Source organism: Hippocampus bargibanti, linkage group LG17 (genome assembly GCF_051943395.1).
Source record: "Hippocampus bargibanti isolate YZ-2025 linkage group LG17, ASM5194339v1, whole genome shotgun sequence".
NCBI classification, from domain to species: domain Eukaryota; kingdom Metazoa; phylum Chordata; class Actinopteri; order Syngnathiformes; family Syngnathidae; genus Hippocampus; species Hippocampus bargibanti.
This window is the reverse complement of record NC_142750.1, coordinates 13,385,998-13,403,983: the sequence shown is the minus strand read 5'-3', so window position 1 is coordinate 13,403,983 and position 17,986 is coordinate 13,385,998. Positions and strand designations below refer to the sequence as shown.

At 42.7% G+C, this 17,986-nt stretch overlaps 1 protein-coding gene across 1 annotated transcript in view; it reads left to right on the top strand.

Moving 5' to 3' along the window:
- The first annotated feature begins 2,530 nt into the window (after positions 1 to 2,530).
- adcy9b (adenylate cyclase 9b) overlaps positions 2,531 to 17,986 on the top strand; it is a 33,405-nt gene continuing 17,949 nt past the window's right edge. The window contains exon 1 of the mRNA XM_089019002.1: positions 2,531 to 5,369. Coding sequence (XP_088875128.1) covers positions 3,578 to 5,369 — 1,792 coding nt within the window. The 5' untranslated portion in view covers positions 2,531 to 3,577. The remainder of the gene's footprint in view (positions 5,370 to 17,986) is intronic.

Here is a 17,986-nt window from a genome sequence, read left to right as displayed (position 1 = left end):
CGTTGGGACAGTTGTAAAGAGAAAAGTCACATCGTAAGATGCCAATGTTTACTCAGGTTCCAATATGAGGTCTTTGATACTCTCTACAAACCCTATAAGACTACCAGTAAGACTTTAGTTCGCTGACGAAGTTTCTTGGATAAGAAGCGAAACGTCCGACACCTTCAAAGAAGTACAGATGATGGCTAAAGAAACATTTTCATCCATGGACCACTCCTGTACGACTGAGAGCTTACACAGACTCACAGCAGCAAAGTTATGAAAGGAATGGAAGTTGAAAAACAAAATACATGAGCTTCTAGAAAGGCAGTCACTCTCGCGGCGCCGGCTTGAAGTCAAAAGAACTCCCCCCCCAAAAAAAAACTAAATAACAAATATGACAACACAAAGACACAGGGAGTCATTCATTCTTAAGCACCCTCTTTGTTACATGAAGCAGTTCTTGATGAAAGTTGATAGGATCAAAGTGTCTTTTCCAACAGTGGATCAGGGACATCATGGTGGAATGTGCTCATCGACTACAAGCTAAATGTTGAAAGCAAACACGAAGCTGTAGCATCCATTGACGAAAAGAGATTGTTTCACATCTACTGTCCCACATAAATCCACTTCAATTCCTCGCCGCGAAAGCTCCACATACGCATCGGCGCTCTGCGCTGACGCTCCTTTCTTATCACGGGCTCCTCAAGCCATGCATCCATCCAGCCGCAGACTGTCCAACAGTACCGACCTTTCCGCTGAACAAAGCGGTGCTGTGTAGATGCTGCCCATTACAGTTGCAAGAAAGCACAATGACTCCAGAGCTTTTCCTATTATTGCTAGCTTTGGAGCTGCCCAACCTTTCTTAATGATGTCCACCTATTCTTGAAATGTCCATCTTGAAAATGGCTTTAACTGTTTATCTGCAACCTAATCCATTTCTCCTCCTCCTTCAGCCATTGTGGGTTGACAAAACCGCTATCAAATCGACTCAATATATTTGCTATGCAGATACGATGTGCTAGCTCTGGCCAGTATGCTCTTATCACTGGTGACTAGTGATACTATGATTTGCTAGTGACTAGCTAATCATCTGACTACCCAATCAGAGTTTGAGAAAACTCTGACATTTCCAACGCCTTCCATCAGGCCTTGAGTGGCCAATTCGAACTCTGATTGGTTAAAGCAACAGTTTCATCGACACTGATTTTGATGCTCCAGGGCCCGCAGAACAGATTGAGAAGGCGTCCAGGTTGATTTCTGACCCTGGTAACAAATGATGGCTGAAATATATTTGGTTAAATCAGTGTCTGGACCTCATTACAAAACATTACCGGACACCAGGGCAGACAACTCTGAAAAGTTGCCTGCCCCATTTTTCACAACTTGAAACACAATAAGATGACTAATCGCAAAAAAAAAAAAAAAACATTGTTGCAAAGTATTAAGGATTGTTTTTATTAAGGATACACTTCGTCCTTTTGCACAATGCAATGTTTGCGTTGTGTCATCTGCTACAACCCACGTGAACTCCTCTTTCCACAATGCTTTTAATGTACATTTAATTTCTAAGCGCCTTTCAAAACTGTCAAGTACACTTTACAGTCACGGGATAATGTACGTTTACGTTTTGTCGCGTCATAAATTTTGTTAGCTTGTTTTGAATCTTTCTTCGGGGCTGAGCTTCTGTGCGTCTACTTTGGAAAATTATATGCAAATGCACGACCTTATAACACTCAGGAAAGACTGAAGCATGAAGCAGGCTTCTGATTGGCTGCCGTGCCGAGTATGCAAATTGCCAAACAAACCGAAATTCAGACATTTCCAAACCGAATCAAGATTTCGAAATGGGAATAATTTATTCTCATTTCAAAATCTTTGTTCAAACGTTTTCTTTATTAAATAAAGCAAATGTTTGATTAAAAAAAACATTCATTTTTTTTTTCTTGTAGAAGTTGTCGGCCACCCGGGCTGAAAAGTTGGACGCCCGGGCAGACACTATTTCAAACACTGGTTAAATGCTTAAATACAAAACACATATGGAAGCAGCACAACAATGGAAAAACAACGAAAGGAAGCTGAAAGACAATTGGGATTTACTTAATAACAATTAATCGAAAAAATATAAGATAAATATTAGTCTGTGATTCGGTGTTTTTAGGCCAGCAGAGAAGGCCTTGCAGGCCCTGATGGCTCACCACTGTCTAAACCTAATACATCTATGTCAGGGGCCACCAAAGTTTTTTGACCGCAAATCTACTGAACGATCAGCCAACCATTGACTCACTCACTCACTCACTCACTCACTCACTCACTCACTCACTCACTCACTCACTCACTCACTCACTCACTCACTCACTCACTCACTCACTCACTCACTCACTCACAACTGTTTTAATCCATTTTATTTTGAAGTGAAATCACCGAAATGAAGTGCTGTTGCTTACCTCGCTCGGCCAAGTTTTGTTTTGAAAGGAAGAACCGGATTTCAATGGAGTACTCTCGTTTTACTTTACGTTGGCGTCTTTTTTCACCTTCCTCACATCGACACGGCTCTGGCTCTGTGGACAGTCGCAAATAAGCTCCCATTAAACGGCACACTGAAGAGGTGGTTGGCCGGGAGGAACATCGCGCCATGCCTCTCGCAGGTGTCGTTTCTGCTGACAGGACAGGTTGGACGTGTACGGCGAGCTGCGAGAAAACAGTCCCGTCTTGCGGAGAAGGAGGAGGCAGGGATTTGATTTGAAGCTGCCATCAAATTCGTTTTCTGCCGCAGGTATGAATCTCATCTCTTCCAATTCAATTCGAGTAGCTGGATAAAGGCGGCGTTTCGTTGACCTGTGGGACGGTCGGGACAGACGGTGGGGACCCTTTTAATTAGCCCCAGACGCTCATCTGGAGGTTTTTTTCATCGACTGCCATTTTTCAGGGAACTCTACAAAGAATATAACTTCAGGGATGGTGGACTGGTGATTGTTAATTAATCTTGATGTTTTCTGTCAAGAGAACATCAGGACATGAATCTGTTTGCTGTTTTAAAAACTGCATACGCCCTGGTTGGAACTGCGACAGTAAAAAAAAGTTAATTGACACTACACTTGATACTTGGTCTCCTGTTGACCGATGGCAAAAGAAGTCATTCATCCACCATCTTAAGTCCCTTTTGTTTCATCAACAAAGTGATGTCTGGCCTTTTGAAATAATTTGAATGGCATTACCTTGCACCATCTAACTGGATCTAAACGTCATATCCAGACTGCAATCAAAATCAATGCCTTCTCCTCCCTCCCAAATCCAGTCTGCCAGTTTTTGTTATGGAACCTGTCCGCTCATCATCATCATCATCTAAAACTCTTTAAACGAATTGAAACGAATGGACTGAGATCAAGTGGACCAGTCAAAATGTGGTTCAGTGGTCAGTTGATATTTCCATGAGATCTTCACTGAAAATAAATCCTATTTTTTTCAATCTGCCCTTTCTCACCTTGGAGACCACCAACACTCATTGCTCTGGTTATAATACTGTGGCTCCATAGTTTGCCTTCCTCCCCTTTGGATTTTTTTTTTTACTCAAAGCCTTGGGTTGCGTCATAGCAACATGGCATCCCCCCAACGTCAACAACTGCTGCCTCACAACACCGAGGTGAGTTGTGACTCGAGTGGCGAGGGTGTCTCCGTGAGGATTGGGAACAGTGATAAACACAAGCACGGCAGCAGTGGCGGGGGGCCACTTGCTTCTATCGGGGGAGGATCCAAACACTGCAAGTACAGCATATCCTCCAGCTGCAGCTCCGGGGAGGCAGCAGTCAAGAGGACGTTGGTCAAGAGCTTCCGCTCGCAAAGGAGGGTTCCTCCACTTTTCGAAAGGTCTGCCGGTCACTTCTGGGACCCAAAGTTTGACTCGTCCATCCTGGAGGAGGCATGCAGAGAACGTTGTTTCCCTCAGACGCGACGCCGTTTCCGCTACGTGCTCTTCTACCTGTCTGCCGCCGCTGTCTTTTGGGGATTTTACTTTGCCGCCAATCCAAGCCGCTGCAACAAGATCATCTTTCTGATCCCCACTGCATCCTTTCTCCTCTTCTGCTGCATCATCTTCATCCTGACTTTCACCAAGTTGTACTCTCGCTGCTACAACCAAGCGTCCCTGTTGCTGATTGTTGTCACCTTCATGCTGACCCTGGCCCCTCAAATCCAGACGTCTCGTTTCAGAGATCCGCAGCCTCTCAGTGATTTGTTCGATGGAGATAATTCCAGTGAGCCTACACACAACTTATCCTACGGAAGGATGGTGGCCGGTAGCGCCTGTGTCTCCCCCGTCGGTACCTTCTCTCTCTGTATTGAGGTTCTCCTGTTGCTATACAGTGTTCTGCATGTGCGCCTCTTTGCTTCAGTCCTCCTCGGCCTTCTCTACTCGGTGTGTTTTGAGGTTTTGGGGTCGTTCCATTTCACCCAGACGGGTGGCAATTGGAGTTTAGCTCCCGAGAAACACCCGGATACCCTCAGTTGGTTAGGACCAGCCAAAGCCCTGCTCCACTTGTGCGCACATGCCATTGGAATCCACCTGTTCATCATGACCGAAGTACGGGCGCGCAGCACCTTCCTGAAGGTTGGGCAAGCAATCATGCATGGCAAAGATCTCGAGGTGGAAAAAGCCTTAAAGGAGCGAATGATTCATTCAGTGATGCCCAGAATCGTGGCAGATGAACTGATGAAGCAGGGTGACGAAGAGACCGGCGACAGTTCTGCGAAACGATATTCTACCAGTGGAGCAGTTGCTGTCATCTCCAGCCCCAAGAACAATAAATGCAAGAAAACCTCCATCCCTCGAGGTCAGATCATTTTCAGACCCTTCAACATGAAAAGGATGGAGCCTGTCAGCATCCTCTTTGCCGATATTGTGGGTTTTACCAAAATGTCGGCCAACAAATCGGCGCATGCCCTAGTGGGGCTCCTCAATGACTTGTTCGGACGTTTCGATCGCCTGTGCGAGCTGACCGGCTGTGAGAAAATCAGCACCCTTGGGGACTGCTACTACTGTGTAGCCGGATGTCCGGAACCCAGACCAGACCATGCGTACTGCTGCGTGGAAATGGGCCTAGGCATGATCCAGGCTATTGAACAGTTTTGCCAGGAGAAGAAGGAGATGGTCAACATGAGGGTGGGCGTCCACACCGGCACCATCCTCTGTGGGATCCTCGGCATGAAGCGCTTCAAGTTTGACGTCTGGTCCAATGACGTCAACTTGGCCAATCTGATGGAGCAACTGGGCGTGGCCGGGAAGGTCCACCTTTCGCAAGCAACCGCCAACTTTCTGGATGACCGCTACCAACATGAAGACGGCCAGGTCAACCAAAGAATCGGACAGAGCGTGGTAGCTGACCAGTTAAAAGGTATGTTTCAGTTTTAGCTTGTTGTTCAATGTCCAGCAGTGGCGAGGCTATAAAGCGCGACCTTGAGTTGCTATTGTACTTTTCATTGACTGAGGTGTTTTGATGGATCTCAGACAACTTTTACCTGGAGGAAAATTGGACATCATCATTCATAGACTTATCCTATCTTTACAGTGTCCCCGCTAATTTGTTTGATTACAGTCCTCACTTCCAGCAACATGTCAAGTTTCTTTGCTATTCGTTACATCTCATTAGGAATCATTGTACACTATAAAACCCAACAAGTTGAAAGCACTCAAAATTTTTTGATTTATACTTGAATAAATACAAGAGAATACATTTCAATGTACTCGTTATAAAGTGCAAATCAAGGTAAAACTTACTAAAAACAACAACAGTATTCATGAAATGAAAAAAGACATTTTGGTGGAATCCAAGTTTACACATCAAATTATTAAAAGAAAATCAGTCACAAACGGGTATACAAAGCAGAGTAAAACTGAAATTACTTATCCAGTGTTGCTTTGTTCCGTAATATTGGAGGCACCGGTGCCTTTGATATGGCGAAACAAAGCATTTTTCAAACTTAGCAGGTGTGGTTTGAGTGGTCTGTTATCATCAAGACACAGCAGTATTTTCTGAATGAAGGTGAATGTGTGGATTAATTTTTTGGGATAATCTAAATGCAATCTCATAATAAAATCTCATAATAATACCATCTTCTATCACAGCAGAAATGCTGTCGGGGTTAAACAAGATGGCACTAGTGAGGTTGTCAGTTGTCACGGAGAGAAGTGCGACATGAGTGTTTTCAATGTCTGGATCCTCTTCCCACTGCAAAATACACACAAACGTACACATACAGAATAAAGTAAAAGGTTATGAGAGGAGTCAAGAAGCTGGATTTGGGGGTTATGCGCTGGAATTACATGCAGAAATAAAGATGAGCTTACATTTCCTTGTCTTTACACAACACTCGCATGCAACTTAGTTAAGTTAGTTGGTGAAATTAACAGGCTTTTAGGAGTCATGATTTGTTCTCTTTATCTTGACTCAAAAATCTCAGCCAATTTTTTTCACATTAGGAACCCAGGTAGGCACTTAAGTATTCTTGGGCCGAATGTCTGTTTTGTTTTATAAGAAAGAACACTCGGGCACTGTACTCGATACAGTGCCCGAGTACAAGCACGTCCGCTTGAAAAGCTGGTCTCATGCTTGAATTGCTATCTCAGGAATGGATCTGTTTGACAAATAATATGAGACGGAGATATTCTTTCTTCCTCGATATTTTACTTTTTTTAAACTCAGCTACTTTCTACATTCAACGAGAGGCATACATTTGTCACAGATTTCTTAAAAGCTTGGCCTTGCAAAAAGAAATGATGCCTCAGCACCGATAGACCAGGCTGAATAGATGATCACTGTGATATTTAAGAAGTCAGATTTGGTTTGCTCAAAAAAAGATAAACAACATGTATAGCATATATTGTGGCCATAGATAGACATTTGTGTTAAGTCAGGTAATACATACATTGCATGTCTTGAAGAACTCAGAGTCATCTTCTTGTAGGTATGATGGGAGCGCACGAAGGGCCAGACTGCGTCTCGTGTGTATATCATGGTGTTCCTTTATCAAAAGCAATAGGAGATAAAAGCAGAGTTTTAATCTGGGGAAAGCGACATGATCTTGACATTGCAGCACTTGTCTGCAGCATCTCAAAACCAAGACAGTACATGCCCTATATAGTAGTAAGTAATTAGTATAAGTATAAGTAAGTGGTATAAGTTTATATAAACCTTAATTTTATACCCATTTGACGATTACTCTCGGACCTTCGCGGACACAAACATAACCTGCAACAGATATTACTCCGCCACCGCCCAACTAAACCTGAGCGGTAATATTCTCTAAATAACACTTCTGTGTTCAACAGACAAGACACGTTTAAGAAAAATTCATATGTATATATCCACAGGAGAGCGCTTAGCATAGGAGAAGTCCCGGGCTCAAAACAACGCAGCTGAAAGAGTGGATGAGAAAGGCCTCAGTCGCAAGCACGACCACGAACTAGCATCTTTGCTAACTTGCGAAAGACGGCAAGTTCCAAAAACTGACTTTCCAATTTTGCTGTCGTCAAAAACACAACAAAATATTCCTTTTCTGTGCACCGACTACAGCATTGATACACTGGGTCCCTGTAATATTAAATAATGTTGTTTGTCTTCTCACCTGAATTTGTGGGTCTCTGCAAGCTTCAGTCGTCGAGAAGTAAAAATGCGCCAGGTGAGACCGCGCCCGGTGAGACCACGGCTGCAGTGACGTTATCGCGCAGCGTTCTGCCGTTTACTCAAAATATGAGTATATGACAGCCATGAACTCAAAAGTATTGATTTACTGCAAATTAAAAACGCATGACTATTTAAAAAACTATTGACTATTTAGAAAACTCAAAACGTTTACGTTTTTCAAACTAAAAATCGGCTTTTGAGTTGACTGACCTTAATGGCTTTGAGTCAGTAGTACTGTTCAGGTTTACAGTGTACCGTATTTTCGGGTGCACTGGAGTAGAAAGTCCACCCCCAAACAATGGTGTATTTTTAAACTTTTTTCCATATATAAGGCGCACCGTACTATAAAGCCCACCTTCAATGAATGAATGAAAAGAGTTTTCCAAATATAATATATAAATATCTAAAAGTGTTTCAAATACTGTATAAGGCACACTACATTATAAGTTGCAGGATCATCTTTGGAAGAAAATCAAGGCTTTTGGGTGCACCTTATACACCGGAAAATCCGGTAATCGAAGCTTTGCCTTCATCTCGCTGTCTCAACTGAGTTTTGTCCCCCAAATTATCAGATTATTTGATGACCTATCCTTCCCAAATAAGGACAATTATTTTTAAGCCTTACAATATCAACTGTTGTCATTTAGAAGGACTTTGGTAGCTGCCTTTATACCTGGGGTGACCAAAGTTTTTGCAAAGGGGGCCAGATTTGGTGTGTTAAAAATATAGGGTGAGGGGGGCAATCTTGGCGGACGTTCTTTACATTAAACAGCAATGAATTTAAATACATTTCAGCCAGCCATTCTGTGTTTCATATTTTCTTTTTATTTTAACTAATTCACTGCCAGACACTGCCAAAAATGTGTCCACTCCAGTGCAGGGTTTTTTGTCATTTTCACTCAAATTGCAGGACCCGCAAAACGTACGTAACCATTCAATACAGTGTTAGAAACCTGATACACTCTTCTTTCATCAAAAAAAGAGTTAATTCTTAAAGGACAACCGACGTCACTTTTTTGTTTTTTAACTGACACCAGAAAAACGTTTTATAGCATCTAAAATACCCAAAACATGCTGTATGATATTTTTAGTCAAAGGCAAAACACCAATAAAAATGACTTAAAGTGCCCAAAATCTGCAAAAAATTGAGCTGCGAATTGGGCATTTTCAGAAAGTCCCGCCCCCATTTCATGACGTCATGCCAAGACATCTTGCATTGCTTGTGAATCAAAACAATGGCTTCAGATTCGGAGAATATGCTTTCTTGTTACACATCCAGTTATGAATATGATTCAAATAGTTCTGAAGAGCAAAGCATACATGTTTGCAATCGATTAAAGAATTTATTTCGGCCATTTTGAGGCAACATTGGGGGACAATATCTCACAAAAAAAGAGGCACAAAACGGCGACATCCTGTGGCCACCTCCGTTTCCACAGTCTGATAAATACTTAAATGGCGCTTGGACGCCCTCTGGCGGCTTTTGGGTGCAACACGAGGTCCCCTAGACCAAACAACTACAGTAAAATACATTAACGTGATGGAAAGACAATGCGACAATGCGTCCTTTTCACGGTCAGTGGGTGGTCCTTTCGTGACGTCACGTACGGACTCGTCACAAACTCAAAAACAAGACTTCCTGAATATTCAGCATGAGTCTTAAAACGTAAAATATAGCTATATGCGGTGGAATCTTATTAAAATACGCTCAGTAGAAATCATTTGAAGTGATTTTACAAATTATGGACATAACTTGTACGGAGACGTCGGTTGTCCTTTAAGTTATATGGGTCTGGAGTTGAAATGGAGGCGGCTGTACAAAATATAATACATATTAATATATATTGTGTTTTAACAACAGCTGAAGCTGTAACAAAGCTCTAACATGGACAAAAGGCGAATGCTGCCCCCCTTGTGGAAGGGAAAACATTGCCAGAGGTCTGACCAACGCTTTATCGACACCCACCGCAAGAAAAAGCAAAACCTGAACAAATTCGAAATGGCACTCCAGGTCACGCTTTTCAATTACCGTATACATTCGGGAATGGCAGCGAACGAGTTAATATCAACTTTCTTAAGCATGTGTTTTGGTTCTCTCCAAATGGGCAGGTGAACCAAATGAGGCCACTAAGTGTAGGTCATCGTAATTTATGTTTCTGTCAGGTAATATGGAATCATTCACATTTCGGAATCCAATCCCGGTTTAGCGCTACCTTAGGGATTTATTTTTTCTTTACAATCCCTGAGAAAAACTCCCTCCTGTCAGCCAACTTTCTCACCGGCAAATCTTCAAGGAGAGGATAAATCTTAAAACGGAAACTGAATACATAGTGAACGAGATGTTGGGTGTGGGGGTTATAAAACCATCCGACACATTTATCATCGGTGTATAAGAGGAAAAAAAATGCTACCGAGCCCCAAAAGCTGTTGACGTTCATTAATCGAAGAGATGAGGTGAGTTGGAGTCCTATAAATCGAGCTGACAACCAAAAGGCTCTTTCCCACTGCAGGATCATTACGACCTGATGTCCACACTGATAATAGCTAATTGGTGTACATTTCATCAATGTGAATCCACAGCAACAAAATTGGAGATAATGACTAACTCAATGTATATAAGGCAAAATGTTCAATGTCCGGCCCGTGGGCTAAATGCGACCTGTGGTCAATTTTCATCCTGCCTGTAGCCTCTGTCATAAAATCAATAACGTTTGGCCCACATGTAGAATGAATACATTGGACATTCCTGCTGTTGCCTGTGTGTGCTAAGTGCTGCCTTCTAGAGGCTCAATTAGAAACAGCAAATTAGTAGAGGAGTCATTGAATTTTCAAAAATGGCGATTTTATACATTTAAATTTTCTCATAAAATGGCGACATAGAACAAAAGAACAATTACCTCTGTTCAACTACAGGTAACATCCGAGTTACGACCGGGTTCCGTTCCGACACAACGGTCGTCAGTCAAACGGTTGTAAATTGAAAAGCATTCAAAATGGCTCACGCGAGGTTTATATGACAGGATAGTATATGATGTCAATCTGATGTTTTAAGCAACGTTTTCTATTGAATACTATTATATACCAAAATGTTGACCGTTCATTTATAAAGCTTATAACTTTTAGTGTCATTTTAATCATTTTATATTTCGAATTATCGATCTTTATTACTGTGTCAGCGCACACGCTTTCTGCTGACCCAAATAGCTGTCCAAAAATCGCTCTCCCTGCTAACGGAGAAACCAGAAGAGGTCACTTGTCTCAAACAGGCGGCGGCGCCGACCGTGAGCCCGACGCGGCAAACGCCTTACTTGTATTTTCACATTGAATATGTGAAATGTAAATTTCTCCACTGCAAGACTAATAAAGACTAATCCAATACAATACAAAAAGAGTCAGTCAGGTGCATGGCAGTTAAGGGGCATTCATTTATTCAACTGCTTGAAGTACCTGACATTTTGGCAAGAGGCCAGATGCTCATTAGAAAGGAGGTGTAATATGATGCAATATATGACCTCATCTCTGCCAGTTCTTTCAAAACATCTTTCATTGCAGCCCACGCTTTTCGGCTAACTCGTGATAAATGCAGTGGCAGGCTGAGCATTTCACAGCTAGGCCTTCAGTCTAGCAATGTCCGAATCAATCCAACCCTTAAAGGACAACCAACGTCTCCGGACAAGTTGTGTCCATAATTTGTAAAATCACTTCAAATGACTTCTACTGAGGGCATTTTACAAATATTCCACTGCATATAGCTATATTTTAGGCTTTAAGACTCGCGCTGACTCAGGAAGTCTTGTTTTCGAGTTGATGACGATCCCCTACGTGACATCACATTTGGAACGCCCCTGACCGAGAAAGCGACACACAATGCATCTGATGTTTTTAAGCAACGTTTTCTATTGAATACTATTATATACCAAAATTTTGACCATTCATTTTTAAAGCTTATAACTTTTAATGTCATTTTAATCATTTTATCTTTCGAATTATCGATCTTTATTACTGTGTCAGCGCACACGCTTTCTGCTGACCCAAATACGCACAGCTTCCCACGCATGCGAGCTGTCCAAAAATCGCTCTCCCTGCTAACGGAGAAGCCAGAAGAGGTCACTTGTCTCAAACAGGCGACGGCGCCGACCGTGAGCCCAACGCGGCGTTTGCGTCGCGGCGATCCCACTCGCTCGAGCGCCGACGCCTCGGCGTCGATGGACATCCCACCCTCCCCCCGATTGCTGTGCAAGTGAGATGCTGTCATTTGTTAAGAAACTGTTCTTTTGTATCGTCATTCTGTGCAATCCTGCTCCGGCAAATAACCATCCTACTTGTTCGATATTATCACATTCAGATTGACAGCTGGGGGCGGGGCCGCGCCTCCCCGCTTCCACCACCCTCTGTCAATTCCTTCATCAGGACACCGGGTACGAAAACGGGACGCTGTCAACCTGTATTTGTACTTTGTATTACCCTGAACTTTCTATATCTTCGGTGCTCAGTCCGACCCCCCGACCCCCACACACACAAACATACTGTAATCCTTTCGGGATTGTTCCGTTTCTCCACCACCATGTGCGAGTTGCTTCTCGCCATTGTCGGGTTTCCCATTGCCCCCCCCCCCCCCCCCCCACTCGTCGTTTTTGGTATTCTTTATTTTTTATTATTCCTGTGGTCCTCTTTTTGGGACCAGCGCTAAAATCATCCTGCACTGACCTCTGTCTCTGTCGCTTACTCAGGGATCCAGACATTTAATTTCGCTCCGACGAGTCGGCTGCTCTCTGCCTCGTTCGGAACGTGACAGATCTAAAAAAGAAGGACCATCTCGAGTCTTTTATTCGACCAAATGCATCAAACACACGCTGCGGAGTTCAACAGCGTTGCTGGCTGTAGTGGTGTCAGCCGTAGAATTTTTTTTAAAAAAAGGTCTGGTGGTCGTAAGTACAGGTGGTCGTAACTCGCGGCGGTCGTGAATCAGATGTTACCTGTATTACAAAGATGTTAAGTGTTAAAAAAGTGAAGTTAAGTGAATATTCAATTTACATTTTCCATGTCGATTCAATTTTGATATGCATGTTTCAAATGAACCAAAACACATGCTGAAGATAGCTGAAATAAAAATTTAAAAGCAAATGTGAAACACAGAATGGCTGGCTGAAATGTATTAACATGAATTGCTGTTATATGTAAAGAACGTTTGCCATGGTTGCCCCCCCCCCTTACATTTTTAACACACCAAATCTGGCCCCCTTTGCAAAAAATTGGAGTGTATTCTCCACCGAGAATACACTGGCACGGCATCGCTGTGAAGAGACCAATGGTTTCCTACTGGACTGGGAATTGGCCCCTTTCACACCCTCCTGCATGTTGTAGCTCATCGTGAGTATTTTGCAGTTTGCAGCCACCCAGCAAGCCCTTGAAATGCTTATTACCAGGCTTGATCAGCCGTTTTATATTTTATGAGATGCGTTACAGGCGACTTTGCTGGTAGGATTCTCTGGCCAAAGTACAGTACAGTATGCACTTCTTTAACGCTTCCCAAACACGCGTGGCACCATTACGATGGGTGGAAAGCACTACACGGTGTGAGGATCAGGTCGATTTATAGAACTGCAGTCATTTAGCCTTGCTGCAGGTTACTCAGCAGATTGGACGGCCTTTTTTTGTGGTGGGGGGGAGCTGCACAAGAGGCACCAATTGCTTTTTTTTGAGAAACGATTTGCCATCACAGACGTTCTGATTTATTAAGATCAAGCAAGAGAGGATAATGAGAATCACTTTTGAGTTTCTTTGTTGGCTCCCTGCTGAGCAGAAGTGTATCGATGCAAGCTTCTCCCAGGCTCTATGTTCTAGTGTCCTGTATATCGAATGTGACATCAGAGGTGACGCCCCCACCTCCACCCATGTCCCCTTACCTCCACCCACTGCTGTCTGTCTGATCAGGGGTGCCATGCCTTCAGAACAAATGCAAAACATGTACGACGTGAATGAAAAAACAAACAAACAAACAAACAAACAAAACGCAATTTCTAGCCAGTTGAGGTAAAGATTTCTACTTGCAAATCTTGGCTTTTAATGTTGCCAATCCTGTACAGATCGATTGGCACAGTTCACTTGGTGTTTTAAGTGGCTATTTACCCTAGATGGTTTTGAACAATCCCTTGTTATGACTGTAGTTTTGTAGACTGAAAAGTCAAAAAGGGGAAAAAAGGTTTCCGTTTTGAAGAAATATAATAGCAGCATTTCTGTCTTGGGGCGACTCGGTAGTCAAGACCCAGCCTGGCCTCCCTGTGTGGAGTTTGCATGTTCTTGCATGGCCTGCATATGTTTTCTCCGGGTCCTCAGGTCTCCTCCCACGTTCCAAAAACATGCAGAGCTGCAGGCTGATTGAACAAATTGTCCCTAAGTGTGAGTGTGAGAGAGCATGGTTGTCTGTCTCTGTATGCCCCCCAACCAATTCAGGGTGTCCCCCCGCCTAGTGCCCGAAGACAGCTGGGATAGGCTCCAGCACCCCTCGCGACACTAATGAGGATAAAACGGTCTGGACAATGGATGGCTGGATGGATTTGGATTGGACGGATTGGATTTGCCTTTATTAGTCTCACAGTGGAGAAATTTACATTTCACAGCGGCAAAGTGATGAAAGGAATGAAAGTAGAAAAAAGAAATACATGAGCTGCTGGAAAGGCAGCCACTCTCGCGGCGCCGTCTTAAAGTCAAAAGAACAACAAAAAAAAACTAAATAACAAATAATATGACAACACAAAGACAACATGACAAACCAAAGACACAGAGAGTCATTCATTCTTCAGGACTTGCTGTACCCTCTTTGTGATGACATGACGCAGTTCTAGATGAAAGAGGAGACGATCAAAGCGACTTTCCACCAGTGGATCAAGGACATCATGGTGGAACGTGCACGTCGACTACAAGCTAAATGTTGAAAGCAAACACGCACCTGTAGCATCCATTGACGAAAAGAGATTGTCTCTCATCTCCTGTCCCACATAAATCTGCTTCAATTCTAAGCCGCAACAGTCCCACATCCGCATCGGCGCTCTGCGCTGACGCTCCTTTCTTCTTATCGCGGGCTCCTCAAGCCATGCATCCATCCAGCTGCAGACTGTCCAACAGCACCGACCTTTCCGCTGAACAAAGCGGGGCTGTGAAGATTGCGCAAAAAAGCACAATGGCCCCTTTGGTGTCCAGCTATGGCAGTCGAATGGCACCGACATTCCTCCCATTCAAAAACAGTATTGGCATATCCATGCTGCCGAAAAGGCGCAACCGCTCAGCACGGTCTCCTCCTTCATGAATGTAGTAGTCAAAAATGCTGAAAAACAATCCGTATCAATTCCACACGACGCCCAACAACACAAAGTGACAAAAGAAAACACAAAACAAGACAAAAACAACAAAAAAAGCAAGGCTCATGAGAGCACTTGCTGACGGCTGCCTACTCGGGCGCCATCTTGGACTTCTTTCTTTCTTCTTATTTCTGTCTTGATTGAAATATATGTCTAGCCAATAATTGAAAGCATATTTCTGCTTGTGATGTTTGCCTACTGAACCGTGCGCTTGCTATTCATGCAAGACTGACATGATCAAAACATGTTTTCAGCAGATACACAAAGCTTTTCATTCATATTTTGTCCATATGTGAGTTCGATGGTGTTCAATTACTCTCTACCGCATGGGTGTCGTGTGCCTTTTTGGAACAACATCGTTCCTCGTAGGGCCGAGTAAACTGGTTAAAATGTTGAATCATCACATCGTATTATTACTTGTACACAAAAAAAACACCAATATGGTATTTGTTCAATTATTCAAGTTAGCGTGAACTGTCACAATGTTGTTGGAAAATATCACAGGTGGGTAGGTCTCATGGTCTTCAAAGGTGAGGGAAGGACCTCTGCTGGGAATATTTCATCAGGTACTTGACGCACACACACACCATCTTTATTCCAGCGTTGCATCCGGGCCCACCCCGGGTAATCGCTGTGGCAACGGACAATTAAAGGAGCTGAAAGGACATAGCTCTTGCTGGGTTATAAAAGGGGAAGGACAACTTTATTCATTCAAAGGCAAAAAATAACGGGGATTGGTGCCAAAGCAGATTTCTTTTTGTCTCACTTGTATTACAAAAGAGTCAGTCAGGTGCATGGCAGTTAAGGGGCATTCATTTATTCAACTGCATGAAGTACCTGACATTTTGGCAAGAGGTCAGATGCTCATTAGAAAGGATGTGTAATATGATGCAATATGACCTCATCTCTGCCAGTTCTTTCAAAACACCTTTCATTGCAGCCCACGCTTTTCGGCTAACTCGTGATAAATGCAGTGGCAGGCTGAGCTTTTCACAGCTAGGCCTTCAGTCTAGCAATGTCCAAATCAATCCAACCCTTAAAGGACAACCAACGCCGGACAAGTTGTGTCCATAATTTGTAAAATCACTTCAAATGACTTCTACTGAGGGCATTTTACTGCATATAGCTATATTTTACGTTTTAAGACTCGCACTGAATATTCAGGAAGTGTTGTTTTCCAGTTGACGACGATCCCCTACATGACATCACATTTGGAATGCCCCTGACCGAGAAGGCGACACAATGCATTTTGTCGTACTTTGTTCGGCCTGAAAACTTCGTGTTGATCCGTGTTGATGGCGAAATTAGAAGGAAAACACATAAATAACGCGATGGTGAATCGTTGTGTGTTGCACCAAGACAACTATTTGATATACTCTGACACAAATTCCCAGCAGACAAATCACCCCATTTTCAACGGAGCTTAGGCGCCATCTTCTGCATTTTCTGGGACGCTATATTGCTGTCATTGACGGCTCGAATTGATATTGGAGGACTTCTTTAATAGATTGCAAACATTTATGCTTTCCTCTTCAGAACTAGTTGAATCATATTCATAACTGAATGAGTAACAAGAAAGCATCTTCTCCTAATCTGAAATCTGTGAACCCATTGTTTTGTTTCTTGAGCAAAGCAAGACGATTTGGCGTGACGTCATGAACTGGGGGCAGGACTTTCTGAAAATCACCACTTTGGCGCTGAATTGTGGCAGATTTTGGACACTTTAAGTCAGTTTTATTGGTGTTTTGCATTTGACTAATAATAGCCTGCATGTTTTGGGCATTTTAGATGCTATAAAACATTTTTCTGATGTCAGTTAGGAAGCAAACAGTTTTTGTCATTGTCACTGTAATTCAGAATCAGAATCAGAATCAGAATACCTTTATTCGTCCCGCAATGGGGAAATTTGCAGTCCACAGCAGCAGTGAAAGGATAGAAAACAAGATATTCTAAGCATAACAAAATAAAAATGTCAACTGTATACTGTGCAAATGTAGATGTGCAAAAACCGTTCTATAAACAAGACTGTACATAGTGCAGAATCAAGAAATGCATTTAGATATATTGCAACAACCCATATTTACAAGTGTCCAGTTTTTTTTTTTTTTCAGATGTGATCATTGGGAATTGTGAAGCCTGACACATAATATTGAGTATTAGGACTATATAAACATTCAATACAGCGTTAGAAAGCTTAGACACTCTTCTTTCATCAGAAAAAAAAGTGTTAATTCCTAAATTATATGGGTCTGGAGTTATATGAGCTTGAAATGAGGGTGGCTGTTCACAATACAATGCAATACATACATATTGGTTAATATTGCACTTTAACAACAGCAAAGCTGGAACAAAGTGCGAACAGGAAAAAAGTAAAAACATTGCAAGAGGCCCTGGCCAGTGCTTTATCAGCACCCAAGCATGAAAAACAAAACCTGAACCAATTCTGAAATGGTGCTCTACGTCATATTTTCATTTCCCGAATACATTCGTGAATGACAGTGAATGAGTTAATATCTATTTTATGACAATAGACCCTTCCTTGACTGCAGCTACAGCTGCGACTAATTTAAAACAAGTGTGGTGTGATTGACTACAAATCCACTACATGCGAGCGTTAGCCAGGAAATGTGAGAAAGCCTTGAACCAAATCTGATTGGTTCAAGCAACCGTTTGATCGACACTTATTTGATGCTACACGGTCTGCGGAACTGATTGTGAAGGCGTCCAGGTCAATTTCTAACCCTCGTAACAAATAATGACTGGAATGTGATTGGTTCAATGCTTAAACACCAAAACACACATCTGGAAGCAGCAAAAAGCAACGAAAGGAAGCTGAAAGAGAATTTGGAATGATTTCATAAGAATTCATGGACAAAATATTATTAACAACAGTCGGGAATTCAGATATTTTAGGCCAGCAGAGAAGGCCTACTAGATTCATTTCTATCATTATTATACCACATTTAATCA